The sequence below is a fragment of the Camelus bactrianus genome, chromosome 3, assembly GCF_048773025.1.
Source record: "Camelus bactrianus isolate YW-2024 breed Bactrian camel chromosome 3, ASM4877302v1, whole genome shotgun sequence".
Classification (NCBI taxonomy): Eukaryota; Metazoa; Chordata; class Mammalia; order Artiodactyla; family Camelidae; genus Camelus; species Camelus bactrianus.
The window spans coordinates 67653610-67675397 of record NC_133541.1 but is presented as its reverse complement, the minus strand read 5'-3'; the positions used below and the strand labels follow the sequence as shown (position 1 = coordinate 67675397).

At 37.3% G+C, this 21788-nt stretch overlaps 1 protein-coding gene across 1 annotated transcript in view; it reads right to left on the bottom strand.

Moving 5' to 3' along the window:
* LNPEP (leucyl and cystinyl aminopeptidase) overlaps positions 1-21788 on the bottom strand; it is an 89182-nt gene that overhangs the window by 26965 nt on the left and 40429 nt on the right. The window contains exons 4-9 of the mRNA XM_010949539.3: positions 20483-20614; positions 10257-10377; positions 9432-9586; positions 7532-7645; positions 5940-6074; positions 914-1045 (exon numbers count right to left, since the gene is read on the bottom strand). Of these exons, the coding sequence (XP_010947841.2) occupies positions 914-1045; positions 5940-6074; positions 7532-7645; positions 9432-9586; positions 10257-10377; positions 20483-20614 (789 nt within the window). The remainder of the gene's footprint in view (positions 1-913; positions 1046-5939; positions 6075-7531; positions 7646-9431; positions 9587-10256; positions 10378-20482; positions 20615-21788) is intronic.

Below are 21788 nucleotides of genomic sequence, written 5' to 3'. Positions count from 1 at the left end.
GAGTAGGGAAGGTGCATCTTCTGGACAAAGGGTTAACAACTAGAAGATACCAAGTTTCAGACAAGGCAAGGGAGCAGAAATAGCATGTGGAAAAGATTCAGAGCTGGGGTTCTTAACCCAGGTCCGTAAAACTTTGAAACTGTGTGTGATATTTACATATCTGTGGTTTTTCTGGGGAATGCGTCCAGAAATTTCATCAAATTTTCAAATATGTCTGTGATCTTCCAGATCATTAAGAACCATTGATCTACATCAGGGTAACAAATTCAAATGCTCACGAGGGTTATGCAGTCCGCATATGTGCACGACGAAGGGCTGAGATCATGGGCTGCTGCGGAGCGTAACTTGTAACTGATTACGCTGCTTGTTAGGTACTTGTAGGCACAATAAAGTCCAAACAGCAAAAGGATCCAAGGACAGTATGCGGCCATGGCAGCCAGCCTGTGATGGATCATCTACTTTAGAGGAACCTGGCCACAAAAGACAGGAGAGTTTATAGGGCAGAGTACAGAGCAAAAAATCATGAATGGAAGGAGGAAAAACTGCAAAAACATAAGAATAGGAAAAGAGATTGTTGTAAAAAAAAAAAAAAGCAAATAGCGAAAATATATTGATATATGATAATACAGAAAAGAGAACTTTGCTACAAGATAGGAATGGAGATTAAGATACAGATTAAAGATGCTCACACAAGGCCACATGTAATTTTTTCAACAATTAAGACCAGCACTCCATTTCATGACTTTTAATTCTTTGCTCTATTCCTAAATATGCATATAGTAAGCTCCATCCTCCTCTCTCTTAAATAACTATCCTTGGTACCACAGCTTATTTACAAACTTGATAAAAATATAAATAGAAGAATGCCTCTCTTCTTACTTTAAGAGCTAAAAAAAATATCCAGGTCACTTACCTCATTAAAACTATCCCACAGATCATCACTGTGAATGGATGCATAGCTATGATTATGCAGGTAAAGAATAATAGCATGTTGAAATATATCTTCACTCAGGTAAGTTTTCAGCATCAATAAGAGGGAAGCCCCCTATTCCAAAAAAAAAAAAAAAAAAAAAAAAGTGAAAAAGGGAGGAAAATAATAGAATACCATAGGTTTATAGAAATAAGAGTGAAAAACTCAAAATATAATCATTCTAAGCATATACTTTCATAAACCAGTTATAATACACTGTTATTTTGTCTCATATAACAGTTGTGGACTATGTTCAAATTGTCTTCAGAATTATTTTAAAGAATTTGAAAAAGAATTAATGGAGTAAATCCCTATGGGCACTAATTCTGCAATGAGCCTTTTTGTGTGTTCTACCAGTTACTCACTGTTTCAGTGTTACTGTTAAAAAGAAGTTAAGTGTTTATAAATATATTTTTAATTAAAAAAATGCCAAATTTTCTGTGACATTCCCATCCCTAGCCCCAGTGCTTAAAGTACCAGTCGAATTCAGGGGCACACTGGAGACAATAAATTAGCTAAGCTCTCAAAAGTCTCTTTGCTAGGGAGTACATTAGTTTCCAATTTTAGTATATCATATTGCTGAAGTAACCAAAAACCTGTCTTCTTCCTGTAGAGTCATTTCAAATATGTTTGGATCTAATGAGTGTATAGGGCAGTAAGCCTACACTAGTAATTCAGAGTCAGACATGCATAGATAACACTATATTCACTGACGCATGTCATCACTCTCAGTCTTAAAACCACCACCTCCTCCTCTGTGAAGCCTTCCCTGATTCGAGACACAAATCATATTTCTCCATCTTCAAAAGTAATTATGTCACACTGCCTGCATCTGCCTTAGATACATATTTCCTCTTCTAGACTGTATGCTAGTTTAGGTAAAAACCGAAAAGCTCAACTCCTATGACTACAATAACGCATAGGTACATAGCAGGCCCTCAAATACTTCTTGAATGAATTTCATTTCTGATAAAAATGTAGCAATGCTAAGTCCTCAAGATTATCAGATACACATAACTCAACTTAGTACCTGTTACTCTCTTATTTCTGTATCACCCTTCACAGTGTTACTTGTTCTTTAAATGTATTCATTCTTGTTCCCAACAGTTCCCCTTGTCTCCTGCATCACTGACTTTCCCTCTCTACTCTAACATTCCATTAGCAAACAAAAACTATGTAACAGTCCTCATTTTAAACAAATAAAAGATGCCTTTTCTTAACCTAGTGTTATCACTCCTTCAGTTATCACTCTATCTCTTATTCCTCCTTTGTAGTAAATGCCTCAAAAAAGTTGTCTGCATCTGCCATCTCCATTTGCTCTTTTTCCATTTTATCTTCAGCCATCTTCCAACTGTCATTCCACTGGAATTGGTTTTTATCAAGGTCACTGGTGCAGTTCATGGTGTCAAACCAATGTCAATTCTCAGGCTCACCTTTATCAACCTACTCATAGCATTTGATATGATTGATCATCCACTCCTCCTTGAAAGTCTTTCTGCACTTGGCCTTGGCACATCACTCTTGATTCTTGCCCTATTCACTGGCCATCCCTCTCTCTATCTTTTGCTGGATCCTCCTTATCTTCCTAAGGACTAAATTTTGCTGTCCCTGGCATTTAATCTTCAGATGTCTTTTCTTCTCTAAATTTACTTCCTACTTGATTTCCTTAACCCCAGGGGTTTTAAATGACTCCCAAATTTATGTATCTAATCAGACTTCCCCTCAATTCCAGACTCATATCCAACTACATGCCTAGTAGCTCTTCTTGTGCATCTCAAACCTACTCAAAGATTGAACTCTATTTTCTTCTTTCCCCAAATCCACTCATCCAATAATCTTCTCACTTCAACAAATAACAACTCCATTTTTTTAGCTGTTCAGACAAAAATCTTGAAGTCATCCTTTACCCCTCTCTTAGTTCCATATCTAATCCATTAGCAAATTCTACTGGACTAACCTTTATAATACATATCAAATCCAACTTTAGCTCATCACTTTCACCCTTGAACATGCCACCATTATCTTGCCACTGGTTTACTACAACCACCTCCTAACTAGTCATCTTGACTCCATGTGATGTTAAAGGCTAAGTGATCTTAAAAAAAAAAAAAAAAAGTCATACTATGGTACTTCCCTTGTCAAATGACTTTTAATTCCACATAGTATAAAATTAAGGACCTTCCCATGTCTTACTAGACGCTACAATGACCTGGCCCCTATAATCCCTCTGACTTCATCTACTACTTTCCTTTCTGTTTATTCCACTCCAGATATATTGGCTCCTTGCTGGTGCTTGAACATGGCATGCGACCTCTCATCTCAAGCTGTGTGGGAATCCCCAAGACAAGTCCCAGGTATGATGACATGTTAGAAGGACTCACAGGACTCAGTGTATAGTCATGCTCACCACCATGATTTATTAGTGTGAAAGGATATAAAGCTAAATCAGCTAAGGGAAAAGGTTCATGGGACGACCAAGTACAAGCTTCCTAGAGTCCTCTCCAGAGGAGTCAGACAGGACGTGCTTAATTCCCCCAGCAACAAACTGCGACAACACATATGAAACGATGCCTACCACAGAGGTTCCTTAAAGACTCAGTACCCAGGATTGTTATTGGGGGGCTAGTCACAGAAGTATCCTAGCCAGCACCAAAATTCCAGACTCCCAGAAGGAAAACAGATATATAGCACAAGCCACGTTGTACAAACAGTTTAGGCACACTGAGTCATTCTTATCAGGGAACGGTGGGGACTCTCCTGAAACCCAAGTTCCCTGATACCAGCCAAGGGCCAGTCCTGCAATCAGGCCTTTCTAAGGATGGCAGTCTCAGGCCTACCATTTCTGCACACAAACCCTATGTATTGGTTATTCCCTTTGCCTGGAACATTCTTCCCACATAAATCCACAAGCCTCATTCCCTCACATCCTCCAGATGATAATCGAGTATCTCTTTATCGGTGGTCTTCCCCAACCATCTCATATAAAACACCACTTCCTCTGTCACTCTCATGTCCCTCACCATGCTTTATTTTCATACCAGCACTTACAACCCAGCATAGTACCTATTTCCTCATTCATTTGTATACTGACCCCTTGAAATGGAAGCTCCACAGCAGAAGTGACATAGTCCACCTCATTCCCTGATGTATCCCCAGCACCTAGGACAAAGCCAGGTGTGTGGATGGCACTTAATACAATCTGCTAAATGAATGGATTCTCACAAGGCAATCTGCATCAGAACTAGGCTTGAAGATTATAGGCTTGAAGACCAAATACATTTCCCTGCTGACATTTACTGTTTCTTGCACACAATATAAATTATCCAGTGTCCCATTTTTCTCAATTATGTGGGATATGTGCCAGATTCCCAATTCTGAAAAAAGTAGTTATATTGACAGGGATTAGGTATGCTGTGGAGACCACGTGCTCAGAAGACACTGAATTCTGGGTTCAGAGGAAGAAGGAGTTCTGTAACAACAGATCCTGAAATAACTGTTCTGTATAAGAACAGAACCACAAGTTTTAAAATTTTCTCTATTGGCAGGTCCATTACAGGCTTTAAAAATCACCTCTAACTGGAATATATTTTATACAGCTAATTGAACTCCTAATTTCCCTATTTATTAATAGTACTACCATTCTCACTGCCTGTCAGGCTAGAACCTGGAAAACATTTCTGCCTCCTTCTTCACGCCTTACCCTGTCACTGAGTCCTTTAAGTACTTCCCTCCACCTAGTGTTATTTCATACGCATCGCTTTCCTCCCACTCTCATTACCACTCCTAACTTTAAACTTTTACCATTGCTCACTTGGACTTCAGCAGCAATTTCCTGATTTTAGGTCTCTTTCCACTTAAATCCACTTTATAAACTGAAACAAATTAATTTTCCTAACCAGTAACTTTAATCAGCCATTCCTCTGTTTAAAAATCTTCTAAAGCTTCCCATTGATTACATAAAAAAAGTCCAGATTCCTGATGGCATTCAGGACCTTCTACAATTCAGTCCCAACCGACCTTTCTCATCTTTCCCCTTCACCACATGTGGCTTCCACTGCAAACATCTGCTCACCAAACAAAAATTCCCTGCCCATTAGTATCTGACTTTTTCTTTGCAGACCTCATTGTGCCACTCCTGCCCATTCTACTGTCCCCATTCTTCTTTACCTCTACTCTTCCTATTATTTCATTCACCTCAATTTCCATTTTCTTTTGAAAAATTTCTCTTCATAGTCTCTGAACCATTCACTTAGCACATATTATCTCATTGCTTCGTAAGTACTCACCACCTAAACTTTGAGTTTCTTGATGACATGGACTGTATCTCACATGTTTTACATATTTTTCTTCTCTCTTCAGGACACGAATTCAAGTTATTGATCTTAATCCGACAGCCAGAGTAAGGAGGCAAATAAGCCATCATATTGGGCCCTCCCTCCCAACACAGCATGAGTGGCACTGATATCCCTGTTCTGTTCTCTGGCTCATGGAGATCCTGATCAGGTTTCTAGTTCTCTGTTTTGCTTCACCCCAAAACCTGGAGTCTATTTTTATAATTCTACAATATAATCTTCAATTCTTAAAAATCTCGTTTGGTTACTTGTTTTGGCAATTCTGACTTTGGAACATACCTTAATCCTGAATAACACAGCCGAGGGCTTAGGACCTTCCCTGGACATATGCCACCTGTAGATCTGGACAGTGACCCAACTTTAAAACATACATTACTATAAGATCTGGCTAACTACCCAGAATACTGGTCAGAAAACTTCAACAAGAGGCAGAGAAAGAAAGAAAATCCCAGATAAAGTTAAGACCAAGATTTAAATAGAAGCAAACATCTTCCAGCTTATTAGGATACCTGAAAATAATACTTATTTAATCTTTAAAGCAATCTAAATTAGACAGCTTGCTCACATGTGAAATTAATTTGTAACCTACTCCAGGTACTTTTTGTGCATAGCAATACCTTAAAATAGGAAAGAGAATCAAACATTTCTTCAATCTGTTCTGAAGACTGAATAGATGATGATGATATTGGATGAGATGAATTCAAGGAATCTTTCTTCAGGGTTTTAAATCGAGCATCTAAGAAATCTTCATACTAGCAAAAAGTGAAACAGATTAAGAAACCATGAACAGTATTAAAGGCAGAGGCAAGTATATAGTAATTATTTATATGAATTAGACTAACTACTACTTAAGGTCATTTAAAAAAATTAACTAGCTTCACTAAACTTCAGAACATAAGTTTTGGAAAATGTAGGAAGAATGTGACATTAATGCATATTCCTTAAATTTAAAAATAAAATTATAATCTCCTGGCCCCATCAATAAGTATTTCCTAAACAACAGCATAAGGATGAATTAAGAATCTATTTATTACTAAAGCAACCAAACGCTAAATCCAGATATTCAAAATGAATATGTGAAAACTGTTAGTATATACTTGTAAAACAAAAAGCTGAAATTGAAAAAAATAGGAACTGTTTCTCAAGCTGATTTCTCACACATAACCCAGCTTTTCTATTAAAATAAGATGCATTAGGTGAGGTCCATGTGAAGTAAAACATGACTCTCACACAGAAAGAAGCCTTTGAGAGAATAGCAGAAGCTCCCCTAGAATATATATGAGAAGTTTTTAAACATTCTGGGCACCACCAAGTGGTGAAACTGTATATCTCATTGCTTAATTGAGTAGCATACACATACAGATTTAGAGTACCTTGCTTAGCATTCTAGCCAAAAATGAGTTCCTTTTACCATGTGAAATTTTTGAACAGATCCTAGACAAAAATTTCAAATTGAAAGCTTTAAGAGTACTCCTTTTTTGAAGCAGTATTGTATCATGTGTCCAGGAAGTCTGATAGAAAGTCACAGAATTTTCGGGTTGCAAGGGATCTTTATCCTTTTCCTCCTATTGCATGAATTATTTGGCAATATCTGTCGTATCATGACCTAGTGTGTCCAAATAACTCTAAGGATAAGGAATATCTCCAGAGAGTGTAATAACATAGTAACAACATAATTATGCTCTCTATAACAGAATGGTGCTCCATGTCTTTGAAAGGGGCACAAAACATGGTTTGTACCTAAAAAAAGGCAAATTATTTGTATCAACTTATGTATCACTGTTCTAGGAATAATCACAGCGATAACAGAAACAATATTGCAACAAAACACGACAATTTTTTCTCTCCTTATACATAGGATAAAAACTTCTGTTTTGCAAAAAAAGCCTTTTTAACTTTATCTAAATTCCTTCAAGCATAAGGACCATATCTAGTAAATATAAAATGTAGCAAAGCGATTTCAAATGTTCATCTTAGTGACAAAGTGTAAAATAAGATCACATAATTTCAGCTTTCTAAACTGTATCGGTAAATAAAAGAATAATTTTCATTGTCAAATCTCAAGAGGTATAGAGATCAGTAACAAGGGTCAATTTTATTTTATCTTTCTAGAAACATTTGCATTGCTCCAGACACATGGAAAATACATGGCAAATGTGATGACTATATTCCCCCCCAGGATTCACTGTAGGCCTAACAGTGTACTTACACTGGAGAGCTCTTCAAATATTTTTTCCAAAGAGAAATACTCCATGAAAGTAGCAAAACCTTCATTTAGCCACAGATCATTCCACCACTGCATTGTTACCAGATTACCAAACCACTGTGGGAAGAAACAGACTACTAACCAACTTTACATTCTCAAGAATTTTCTAATAATTGAATTGCCAGATTAACCACTTGTAACCAGATTACAATTACTTAAAAATACACTTATTATAGTTAAGACAAATTATATTCTAATTAAAAACTTACAAATAAATTGTATTTGTTATCTAAATTTACTTTAAAACTGAAATTAAAAATTTAACATTTACCTTAAATAGGAAAACAAGAAAGACAGACAATTAGCATATTTATCAATTTAACACACATGCTATATTACTCAGTAAACAAAAACAGTTTTTTAGCCACATCATTAAAAGTGTGATTTCCTAGATAATGAAATTCTTCTACTTTCTAGTAACAAATTAGTATGATTATTTTCTATTTTATCTACAACCATCATGACAACTAAAAACTAAATGTCTATGTAAGGGACGTTCTTATATTCAGAGAGCCCGTACTGCATGTTCCCCTCAGTTTCCCAAGCTGAGGACAGTATTTACATGATTCAGAACAGAATTAGAACAACATTCCTTAAGAAACTTGGCATGCATATAAATAAATGAAATCAGAAAGATCTTTAAATGACTTCTTCTGTGAGGCAGTAAGAAGGAAAAAATGATAGGACACTCAACTAAAAAATGTTATCTCAAGGTCTCTGAAATAAAGAGTGGTATTAGGGTATGCAATTCAGTCAGTGTGGCCTGGGGCTTGTCTCAAACCATCAGCAATGTGATAGGGTTACTAGGTACTGAAACAAAACACTTTTGAGAAATGCAGTAGCATATTTTTCAAAGATATTATCTTAAAACTTGTTTCAGGGGAAGATGACTTGTAAGTCCAAAAGAAGAAGTAAGAGAGAAATACTCCCCAAGCGATGACGGATGGCCCAGAAATAAGAGACCTGGAGGAGATCTCCTTAAAAAAAAAGAAACCTGCTTCTCTACACACCTACAACTACAACAGCAAATGAGCACATGTTCATCCGCCGGCGTATCGTGAAGGCTCCACGCGGGCTGCAGAGCCCGTCTACAGGCTGTGTCTGAGGCAGGGAGCAAGCTGACCTGACCACGTCCTACTCTTCCTCCACAGCCTCCCACCTTCACGACACCCCCAAAGCATACCCAACACCAATGAGCACCTCATCGAGGGTACACGAGAGACGAGGTGTGGGGAAGGAAGAGGGAGCTTCACGTACCCAAATAATTTCCTTTTCCCCATGTTATACAAAGAGTACCCTTCCTCTCCCAAATTAATAAAGAACCCAGTTCTAGCAGGAGACAAACTACAGTCCAAGAGTTGTGAGAAGACAGTGAATTCAGAGAAAAGATTTCTTCCCTACAAAGTAATACTGGGCGGCTAGCATGTGTGAGAGGCAAGACAGCTGTGTATCATTAGCAGAAAAAGAAATCTTGAGGAGACTAGTTCTTCAAGGCTCAGCGCTGAGGCTTACTAGCTGTGTAACTTTGAGCAAGTCATTTATTTAAGCTGAGTCTCAGTTTCTACATCAGTAAAATGGGATTATCACCCACCTTAGAGCAGTTATGAAAAAGACGTGAGATGATGGATGTGAAAATGCTTTATAAATTGTAAAATTCTATACAAACATTAGATAGCATTTTTATCCAAAATTAAATTTATGTTAAAAAAGCATCATTTTATTACAAAAGAAAGCAATACTATAATAAAAAGTTGAATTATCATTAGCATCTAAATGTATTCTAAAACTCTATGATATGAAACAGACCACAGCTATGAGATACAACAGCCCTGGCTGCTGATACCTGATGGGCCAGCTCATGAGCGATGATTTTAGTAATCAGTTTTCTGTCCACCACTGAAGAAGTACTATTATCATACAGAAGTGTCTCTTCTCGGAAGGTGAGCAAACCCCAATTTTCCATTGCTCCTGCTTCAAAGTCAGGAATAGCCACCAAATCTGGACATAACAGGAAAGAAGTGATCAACTTTCCCTTGTCTAAGGCATTCCCTAGTTAAATGAAAATATTTTACCCATTGGCCTATCACTGTGAATCAGAAGGCAGTAAGTTCATTTTACACGCATAAGGAAGAGGAACTTTCCAAGCCTTGCATGCGCCTCACCTACTGGTCAGGTGAGAAAGGCCTGATCAACCCCCTGAAGAGTCACCTATGCTCTGCCCCTTTGCAGAAGAAGAGACACCTAATTCCGTCACAGTGAGTCACTTCCCAGAGCAAGGAGGAGGAAACGCAGGGCCAGCGCTCTTCTATCTAGAACCAGCCCCACACTGAACAGCACAGAGATGTTCTTGATTTCCTGAGCTCCCATTACTCTTGTCACTATTTGAATTAGGAATTTCTTAGGAAATTTGAATTAGTCAACTTCAGACCGAGCCCTAAGCAAATTTCCACTCACAAAGCACCTTTGAAATAGCCCCATAAACCTCTACACATTCGGATACATTCATGGTATCTAAATTATCTTAACAAACTCAAACAATTTTTAAAACATTAACAGTGGTCCTTCGTTTTCTTTTAAAATAACTTCGGCAAAAGTTGTAACAAAACATTTGCAAAATGAACCTAGGTTATAATGGTAAGAAAAACCAGAGGCACTGTTTGATTCTTACCCAATTTCTTTAGTGGGTACTGGATTTCAAAGTAGTTTTGATAAAACTCAAGAAGCTTCACAGTTGTTTCCAAGGCATGGTGAACTTGACCAATCTTCTCTGGGACAGCATATATAGAAACCTAAAAGGAAACATGGACGATGCAAGGACAGGTACAATTAAAATGGCATGATATTCAGGTGAACACTGTTAAGAACACTATCTGAGAACTGCAGAGAGGTAGATGAGAGTTTTTAGAACAAAAATGCTTCCTTATAAGTTCTTTTAGCCTCTGTAGGGTTTAGCTAGTCATTTCCATATATACAACAATGTTCAAAAAACTTACTGATACCCTTTTCTTAAAGTTAATATAATGTCCAAAATAAACTATTTTGAATCATACAGCAATTTATAAGCATTTGCCTGTTTAATTTTATGATACTCTTCTCTTCCTGTCTGTTACCTACAATTGCCCTTCCTGGCCTATGAACTATCAAACTGTGAATTATCTAAAGGACAAAACTAAATTTTCATAATTTTCATCTTTTTAGCACCTATCACAGTGCCTGGCATCAAGCAGACATTCAACACAGCTTAGAGGGAGTGAGTTCTAACATAAACACATGAGACAGAAATGGCATATTTGTCAAAATTACCCTGGAAAAACCTATTTGAGACCAGTGCATTCTCTGCCAGTAAGTATGGCACAGCCAGCTTTCCTTCCAGCCTTGGAACTGCTTACTCTTTTTTTCCAGTTGTTGGCTTGTTTTTATGAACCATGTTGTGTCAAACATAATCATCCCCAGGAGAGTGAAACACTCAGTGAGTGGCACAGGGTATGAGAGGACTCACGCCCCACCGCCCATTTGCTCCAGGGCGCCTGCTCCACGGCAAACGCCATCACCCACATTATTTAAGTTGTTATTCTTTCCCTCTCTTTCTGATTAAGCGTGTAAGTCAAACACATATGATGTGACTAACTGTACATGTCTTATGAAGTATCAAAAAGCAAAATGTAAGTAATTATATTAAAAGCAATAGGTTTTAAAAAGCAATATTCATTGTTTTTCAATTGACTGGAAAAAGCAGCCCCCTGTACTCAACTTGGAAAAGTAGGACATGGACAAGACAGAGAAGATTAAAAAAAACTCAAACATCTCCACAGGTGGGAAATGGAGACCTACTGAATTATTCATCATTTGAAAAAAGTATATTGGTGAACTCTAACTCCAAATTAATTTTAGGCTCTTATTAAAGGACTGAACAATTGTCAACAATTTCTAAAAGGTCAAACAGATTTCAGCCATGATTGTCCTTATGTGGGGCTTTCGTCCGTAGGATATATGCATTAATCACAGAAGCAAGGAGGCAATGTGGCATAAAAATTAAATGTAAAGAAAAATTTTAAAGTAAATAACGAAACTAAATGTACAAGCTCTGTAGTTAGAGTGCGAGGTTCAAATCTCTGCTAGGTGTGTGGTCTTGAACGGGTTAGTTAACCTGTCTCCTTAGCCATAAAATGGTGATGTAAGTAGCTCCTACCCTCACAGGGTTGCTGTGAGGATTCAATGAGCTAATACCTAACGGAACGTAGAACAGTGCCTGACACACAATCAATGTTCAGTAAACAGTAGCTATTATCATTAGTACAAATAGAATCAAAATGAGGTAAAACAGAGTACAAGTCAGAAATGAGGTAAAGTGTAAGTGAGTAGAGCATATGTGGAAACAGTTATGGGGAGAATGAAGTAAAGTTAGCCAATTAAAAATATGGTGCTTTTTAAAATGACTATGGGAGAAATTTAATCTCTCACATCATGTGGCCAAGTGTACTCCACCAGCCCAGCACTTGAACACCTGCAGCCCTTGGTCCAGGGCTACGACCACAGCTTACTGGACTTGGTTCCCACCTGCCGAAGGAACTACAGGCTCATCCCGCTGACACGCACATGTCCTGCACCATCCCCCCTCCGAAGTCAGTGTCAGCAAGGGGGGAAAGAAAAGTCTGACATATTCTTCTTAAATCTACCTACCTAAATGACTATACCAAAACCACTTGGAATCTGAGCCAAGTCTTTAATATCCCTGCCTGTTCTTTCCAGACATACATATTTTATGTTCTAGTCAATGCAACCATCTAGAAGATGCTGTTCCAACCATCCATATACCCCAGATTCCTCCTCAAACACCCTTGTGCCACATACACACCATTTGGCTACTCCCATCACCATGTGTGAAAACATCTTTCCTTAGAGGAAAAGTAAAGGGAGAAAAAAGAAGTTCACATGAAACTGAAATCTGACTAAAAGATTCACTTAGTCCACTGGAATACAATGATTAGGAAAAAGGTAGTTTGGTATTTTCTTTTTCCTTCTACTTCTCTTTGTTTTTTTTCCTTAAAAAAATGTGCTATGAATTCTCACTAGAGTTAAATCAGTTGGTCATTATAATTATTGTCATGCTTGTTTTAAGAGCAATAGAAGCAGTAATAAATCAACAAAGAGAGCAATCTATCTCAACAGAGAAGTTTTGACCAGCACTCTGAACTTGGAGGGAGCACTCTGAACACTGTTAAAATGGAAGTCAACTGGCACTCAGGACTTAAGACTTGTATCAACTTAAAACTTTTCTTGCAAGATCTCTTGATAAGACCTGAGAGATTTCTAAAAGACACAAGAAGTGTCCATAAAGCCTCTCGGTCAGCTCTCAGAGAAAAGGGTTTTAGCTGAAGACTAGCAGACTTGTTAGGTTTAACTTACTCTTCTCCTTACTTAATAAAAAGCAAAAACTAGATAAAAGCAAAAAGAGAACCAAACCTCATCTGCCCAAAAGAATAATAATACGGCTTGAAAGATTTACAAAGATAGAAAATATTGGAATCTTCCAACACTAAGTTTCCTGAAAAATGCCAGCTTTCCTAAACAAACTGAACACCCAACAAAGCATAAATTCCTTTAAAAAAAAAAAAAAACCCACAACACCAGAATCAAGTCTACCCAGAATTACTTACTAGATTATTAGATGAGACTTGGGACCTTAGGCAAATGAAATAAATAATGTATAATGTCCTGAGCTGGTGGAAAGATACTTATGGAAGAAATGTTAGTGGAAATTTGGAAGTAAGTTTTGTTCCTGACTGAATATGGATAAATTGAAATTATAACTTCACATGGATAATACTGTTGAAGGTTCTGTTTGAATGTTAAACAGACAAGGTGTCCACCTCTGACTAACCAACACTGGAGTCTGAGTCTATGAATTAGACTTGGCTGTGGTAAAGACAGAATCAGGCAATGGCAAAAACAGAAACCTTAGCACAATCTGATAAAGCAGTGTATTTCAAAACTGGCAGAGAATTTTCTAGGTAGTTCTGGCATTCCTGAAGGAAGGAAGAGTTTTAAGGGACACTGAAGAATGGACAGACAGGATAAAATACATGTTTCTCTTTCTTTAGGCCTTTGACAACATAGTAATCTTTATCTCTGAACAGGACACGTTTAATAACCACAGTCAACTCTGACATTCTCAGTTGTTTGGTAAGACTGACATTAGTAAGTAAAGCCCTACTGCCTTATTCCTGAATCTTGAGAAATAGCCCTAATGTCAACTATTACAAAATAGAACTCATCCTAAAGATTAGAACATTTTAGTGTAACAAAAACCCTTTGTTAGACTCCAAGCTTGAATTTCTGATCACCATACCTACAGAAATTATTTATTTGGTGTATTATTTGGTGTAAGAAGCAATTCTGACTATCATTTACTGGCTATGTAGATCTTGAGTCAATTAACCTCTCTGACACACTGTTTCTTCATCAGCAATATGAGGCTAATGCCCCCAACTCAGTTAGTTTATAAAATAAAAAGACATTTGTAAATGAGAGCTGCAGACAACTGCCAGCACAGATGATACCTCCACGCACGCTAGATTCTTCCCCATTTCCCATAAAAGAGAAAATCAATAAAGCAATTGTTTATTTGTATAGCATTAATTTTTTCAAAACACATTTACTACTGGGTAGCATTAAAAATGATAAAGATTATTCATATTTATAGACAAGGGAGTTTATAATATAGTTGCACATGGGAAAAAGAGAGGGCACTTTTCTCTGTGTGTGTATTACTCTCTGCCAGGTACTGCACATTTTACAGGAATTTTAAAAATCTAATTCTTGAGAGGGCAGGATAATACTGGCACTACAGTATTCGAGTTGTGGAAGGTGAGGTTGAGAGAGAATTACAGAGCAGTCTGCCAAGCGCACACAGCTGGCAAGCTGTATGGGAGGGATCTGAACCCAGGTAGATGCCAGAGGCCATGTTTTACCACACTGCTTCCTAATACATGGAAATAAAAAGCCAAAAAGTCACCTGAAACTATTCTCTCTCAATCTCTCCATCAACCTCCCTCTCTCTAGTTGACCCTTGAACAATGAGGAGGCTGGGGCAACAACTCTCTGTGCAGTGGAAAACCTGAGTATAACTTATAGTCAGCCCTCCTCATCTAAGGACTCAACCAACTGTGGATCATGTAGTACTGTATTATTTACTATTGAAAAAAATATGAATATAAATAGACCTGTGCAGTTCAAATCTGTGTTGTTCAAGGGTCAGTTGTAGACAATATATATATTTAAGCAATGAATAGTTCAGCTTGGCTAGATGAAAGAATGCACACTAGAGCAATTGAAAATATAATCAAATTTATAAGAAGGCCCTGAATATCAGAATGATGAGTTTGAATGTAATCCTACAGCATTAAGAAGCAAACATAGCTGTTGAAAGAGAAAATGAGAGGGATGGAGGGAGAAACCGAGGGAGGAAGAAAGAGAAAGAAAGGAGACAGAGAGGGGTTGGGAGAGACAAAGGGAGGGACAGAATGAAAAGAAAAAGCCAAGACTGCACACATTTTGGGACACAACAGAAAGTGCTGGGGGTTTTATATCAAAGACTGCAACAAGAAGAACTACAACAGAGATGTAACTGAAGTGTTATGAAAGACCAGAGAGGGAATTATTAATCCCAGCTGGGGGAAGAATGAAACACTTCAAGGAGAGGGTGATACTCAGCTGGGTCTTGAAGCAGCAACGTGGCTCTTCTAGACTGAGCCTTTTAGGTTTTATCAAGGCTGCGACATCTGCATCAAGGGCTAAATCTGGGGCACAAAATGTAAAGAGAGACTGATTTTTTTTTTCTGATTTAAACTAGTCTTAATATCCTTTCAAAAGGATTCTGAAAAATTCTTTGGTTTAGACTTGACAAAAACTCTCTCTAGCCGAAAGGTGAGTAAATGACATTGAGCATGTACTCAATGTAGTCTACACTTTCCCCTGAATACGAACAGGTCTCCATCCTGTAATGTGGAGCATAAAGCCGTACAGCAGTGTTACTGCTGATAAACAGCAGATAATCCTTACCTCTGCCCTTATCTCTAAGAGTTATGGGGTACATATGATCACCTTTTCTGACATAAGGAGTATGCCCTTCTTAATTAGCAAAATAGTAAGATCCAAATACATTGTGATTAAAATAAAGTTCTTTAGTCTAGAAAGGGAAACCAAATACAACTAAATGTGTTCAAAAGGTAGACAATATTCCCTAGAGGGGATCAAAAATATGAAAAAAAGAATTCCACCATGTTTCTATCACGAAAAATAATCCTTTTTAGCTTAAAGAGACCCTTTTCTCCTTCTATATTGTCAGTACAGATATTAACTTTCTTAGGTCCCTACTGTGAAATTAAGGCGTAAAATCCAGTCAAATAATTATTTACAGACAGAGTCAAATGACAAAGAAAAGCAGAGGAACCTAATTAGAACAAATGGCCAATTCTGACAAATTACAGATACACCAGACGTTTAAACAATTTTACTCTTTAAGATGAAGAAAATTCAATCAGGACTTGCTTTTTTTAAAAAGGTGTATTCAACTAACTGGAGTTTTCCTTCTAATTACATTTTTACACTATCTTTTAAGTCTGCACAACATTCTAGACTTAATGCTGTCCAATAACATTTTTTGCATCGATGAAAATGTTCAATATCTGTGATGTCCCATATGGTAGCCACTAGCCACAAGAACATTAGAAATGTAGCTACTGAGACTGAAGAAGTAAATTTTAAATTTCATTTTTTTGCAGCTTTAATGACATAATTAACATACAGTATTATGTAAGGTTAAGGTGTACAATGTGTTCATTAGATACACTTAGACATATTGTGAAATGATTACCGCAGCAGCATTAGTTAAGACTTCCATCACCTCACATAATTACCATTTCTTTTCTATAGTAAGAATATCTAAGATCTATTCTCTTAGCAATCTTAAATATCTAATACAGTATTGTTAACTATAATAATCATGCTGTACATTAGATCCTCAGAACTTATTCATCATATAAGTGGAAGTTTGGACCCTCTGACCACCTTCTCCCTATTTCCCCCACCCCTCGGGCCCTGGCAGCCACCAGTCTACTGTTTCTATGAGTTCAGCTTATTTAGATTCCACACATAAGTGAGGTCATATAGTCTTTGTCTTTCTGTTTGACTTATCTCACTTAGCATAATGCCCTGAAGGTCCATCCATGCTGTCACAAATGGCAAGACTTCCTCCTTCTCGTGGCTGACTAATATTCCATTGTGTATATATACCACATCTCCTTTATCCATTTATCCATGGACAGACCCTTAGGTTGTTATTATTGTGAATAATAATATTATTATTATGAATAATGCTGCAACAAATATAGAAGTGCAGGAATCTCTGTGACATCCTGATTTGATATATATGCTTTGAATATATACCCAGAAGTGGGATTGCTAGATCATATTGGTAGTACTATTTTTCATCTTTTGAGGAACCCCCATATTGTTTTCCACAGTAGCTGCACCAATTTACATTCCCCTCAATGGTGCACAAGGGTTCCCCTTCCTCTCCAACACTTGTTATCTCCTGTCATTTTGATGACAGTCATTCTTACAGGCATGAGGTGGTATCTAATTGAGATTTTGATTTGCATTTTCCTTCTGATTAGCAAAGTTGAGCACCTTTTCATGTTTTTGTTGGTCATCTGTATGTCTTCTTTGGAAAAATATCTATTCAGTTCCCCTGCCCATTTTTGCTATTGAGTTGTTGAGTTTCTTAAATATTCTGAATATTAATCCCTTATCACATATATGATACCTCATATTTTCTTCCATTCTGTATGTTGCCATTTCATCTTGATAACTGTTTCTTCTGCAGTGCAGAACTTTTTTAGTTTGAGATAGTTCCACTTACTGATTTTGACTTTTGTTGTATGTGCTTCTGGTGCCATATATAAAAAATTGTTGCCAAGACCCATATCAAAGAGATTTTCTTTATGTCCTCTTCTAGGAGTTTTACATTTAAGTCTTTAATCCCTTTCAAGTTAATTACTGTGAGTGGTGTAAGACAAGGGTCCAGTTTCATTCTTCTGCATGTGATTACCTAGTTTTCCCAGCATCATTTATTGAAGAGACTATCCTTTCCCTGTTGAGTATTCTTGGCTCCCTTGGCAAATATTAGTTGACCATATTTGAAGGAATTTATTTCTGGGTTCTTGATTATGTTCCATTGGTCTATGTATCTGTTTTTCTGCCAGTAACATAGTCTTTTGATTACATACTATTTTGATCACTTAATTTTTGTAGTATAGTTTGAAATCAGGAAATATGATAACTCCAACTTTTTTTCCCCTCAAGATTGCTCTAGTTGTTCAAAGTCTTTGTGGTTTCATACAAATTTTAGGATTGCTTTTTCCTATTTCTATGAAAAAATGCCACTGTAATTCTGTTGCACTGAATCTATCTATATCTATCTATATCTATATAGATATAGATTTTTTTGATATTTGGTTGTATTCACCAGAGAAACCATCTGATCCTGGGCTTTTCTTTGTTGTGAGGTTTCTGATAACTAATTCAATCTCTCTACACATTACTGATCTGTTCAGATTTGTTATGATTTGGTTTTAGTAGATTGTATGTTCCCAGGAATTTATCCATTTCTTCTAGGTTATCAAATTTCTTCACCTATAATTACTCATAGTAGGCTCTTATGATCCTTGTATTTTTGAGGTATCAGTGGAAATGTTTCCTCTTCATTTCTAATTTTGAGTCTTCTTTTTTTATTAGTTACTCTAGCTAAATGTTTGCCAATTTCATTTATCTTTCTAAAAAACCAGTTCTTGTTCAGTTTTGTTGATCCTTTCTACTCTTTTTCTTGTATCTATTTCATTTGTCTGCTCTGATCTTTGTTATTTCCTTCCTTCTGCTAATTTTGGGCTTAGTTTGTTCTTTTTGAAGTTCCTCAAGGTGTAAAGTCAGGTTGATTATTTGAGATCTTTTTTTTTTCTTAATGTAGACATTTGTCACTCTAAACTTCCCTCTAGAACTGCTTTTGATACATACCATAGAATGCATACATCACTATATTACAATATTAGAGCATTCTGAGTTTTAGTATATGCTTACCTTTTCCAGCAATGTTGTACGTTTTCACGTTATTCATTAGCGTTCTTTAATTTCAGCTAGAAGTATTTCTTTTAGCATTTCTTGTAAGGCAGGTCTAGTGGTAATGGACTCCCTCAGCTTTTCTTTTTGTATGGGAAAGTCTTTATCTCCATTTCTGAAGGATAGCTTTGCTTGATAGAGTATTCTTGGTTGGCAATTTTTTTTCTTTCAGCACCTTGAATATATCATTTGATTCTTGTTCTCTAGTTTCTGCTGAGAAATCCAGATAGATGTATGGGCATTCCCAGTAATTTATGAGCTTCTTTTCCTTTGATGCTTTTACCTCTGACAGTTTGATTATAATGTGTCTTAAAGAAGATTTCCTTAAGCTGAATTTGTCTGGTAACTTATGAGCTTCATAAAATTGGATATCCAAATTTCTCCCCAGATTTGGGAAGTTCTCAGCCATTATTTCTTTAAGTAAGCTTTCTGTCCCCATCTCCCTATGTTCTCCTTCTGGAGCTCCAATAATTCACAGACTGTTTCTTTTGATGGTACCCTACAAATCACGTAGGCTTTCTTCATTCTTTTTCATCCTTTTTTCTTTGTTCTCCTCTGACAAGATAAAATAAAATTTCCTGCCTTTTAACTCACAAATTCTGTTTCTTGCTTGCTTGACTCTTCTGTTGATGCTCTGTATTGCACTTTTCATTTCATTCACTGTTCTTCAGGCCCAGAATTTCTGTTTGGTTCTTTTTTTATCCCATCTATGTCTTTGTTAAACTTCTTATTTTGTTCATGTATTGTTTCTTGATTTCATTAAAATATCTTTCTGTGTTTTCTTGTAGCTCATCAAGTTTCCTGAGAACGGCTATTTTGAATTCTTTATTGGGTTAAGTTGCAGATGTCCATGTCTTTGGTATCAGTTACTAGAAGATTACTGGAATCCTTTGGTGGTGTCATGTTTCCTTGATTTTTCATGTCCCTTAAATTGTTGATTTGCTGTCTTCACATCTGAAGTAGCAGTCGCCTCCTCTGGTCTTTACTAAGTGCTCTCTTCAATGCATCCAAATGCATATTTTTGGCTTCAGCAGCATGCTGGAACTTTTCTGTTGGAGATGTGGACGATCACAAAGGCTCTCTTATCCAAGCATGATTGCCTAGGACTATTTTTCAGGACCTCCCAGACCACTGCTGAGGGGACTAGAGTCATTTCATGGGCTACTACAGGGCCCAAGGCCAGGTCCAAGGTCTGTATGCTTAGTACCTGATGCATGAATGGGCAAGACTCCTCCCGGGCTCCTTAGCATATAGTGCTGGACCCCACAGCTTCCACAAAGGCCTTTCTGTCCACGGATAGAAGCCAAATTGTTGTTGTTGGGAGAGGAGAATAAGAGAGAGGCATGAATAAGAGACATCTTATTCAGCCATGATGCTGTCATCTAATTTTAATTAATTTAAGTCTAAATAGTCACTTAAAGTTAGTGACCATCACATTGTACAGCACAGTTCTGGAGGCTTTGTTATACATATACTGTCTTACTGAAATTCTCTTATAAAAATAAAATTCAACGAAACTTAAAAGTTACTGATTTTCAGGTATTCAATTAATAACAGTACATAACAGCTAAGCAAACAGTAATATTTCTGGTAAAAAGTGTCAGAAGTTGTGATTCAGAAGTTTGTTTTCCTTCACAAAGCAGTTACCAGAAATCATGAAAGAATTCCTCTTGACCTCTTATAAAACAGGCTTTCAAGACAATTACCACAACAACATACCAGGGTTCCATTTATGTCCTGGCTCACGTTCTTCATCTCGCCCACAATGAAAGCAATCAGGTAAGTGCTCATCTTCACACTCTCATAAAACTCATCCTGAACAAGTCCATCTTCCATAATGACTGACGACTTCTACAGGCAAAGGGGAAAATGACAGTTCCGTAACTATGAGAATATATGACGGTGACAAACAAACTGAGAAACTGAAAATTCAAATAAGAAATACAAAGTGAAGATGTTGGCATAGTTTAATTTCTCAGCACAAGTTTGTAAACAGCATGGCCCACAGTCTCGGTATGTTCCACCATCTTTCATCATGAGGACATACTGAGTATAGTAAATATCCTTAAGAAGTTTTTAGTCTCAAAAAGTAGCTTCAAATAAATGTAAGTTAGAGACAGTAAGTAACAGTGGCTCTGTTTCTCCTCTTTAACACACCACCAATACTAAAATCCTTCCTTATGACCTAAGAGTACTCCCCTCCACTGTTAAAAATACATTCACAAAAGAAGAAGCTACAGCTGGTTGATCCCTCCAAATGCTCTGAAATGATTTTGTAAAGTACAGTGTTGTTGACCACAAGAAGGCTAAGTGGGATCAAAGGGGCTGAGTCTGCAGTACGTGCAAGATGAGGGAATGCAGGCAACTTTGCAGTATTTTCCAGCCATGAATTTAAAATGTTTTGGGTTACTAGGCAAGTAAGCATTCGAACTCTCAGAGGAAGGTTAAGGAGAAGAGTATGCCTAGGAGCAGAGCTGCTGAAGGACACACCAGGTCCTCTCCTGCCCACAGGGGTGACTGCATAGTCGTCAGACGTGGCTGCTCCTCCCCACCAGCCGCACGCACGGGCTCTGAGAGGCTCCCATCAGGCTGCACACAGCTCTCAGATGTAACAAAAGGATCCCCTCAGCTCTGTTTAGCATAAAAACAATTCTGCCTCGTTCACCCTCACTGCTTCCCAAGCAGAGCTCACATCCAAGAAAGAGGTTCATGTTCTGGTTGGTAAACCTCCAGGTTACAGTACTGGTTTTTTAGTAACCAGTAAAACACCAAGGTCAGTCATGATTCAACTCTATCAAATAGAATAGCAAATTTCACCACATCTCAGAAAACACCACTGTGCTCTTTAGTAGTAGTTCATAGTGTTAATACTTGCAGGACTTCAGTACGCAGTACACACTTCACATTTCCTGCCCGTACATTCCACATCCCGTCTTTCTCTTTCCTCAAGTGCTCCTGAGGCTGACTTCTCAATTGATTCCAATACATATTTTAGGTTTATTTAAGCAGTTTAAGAAGGATTAAG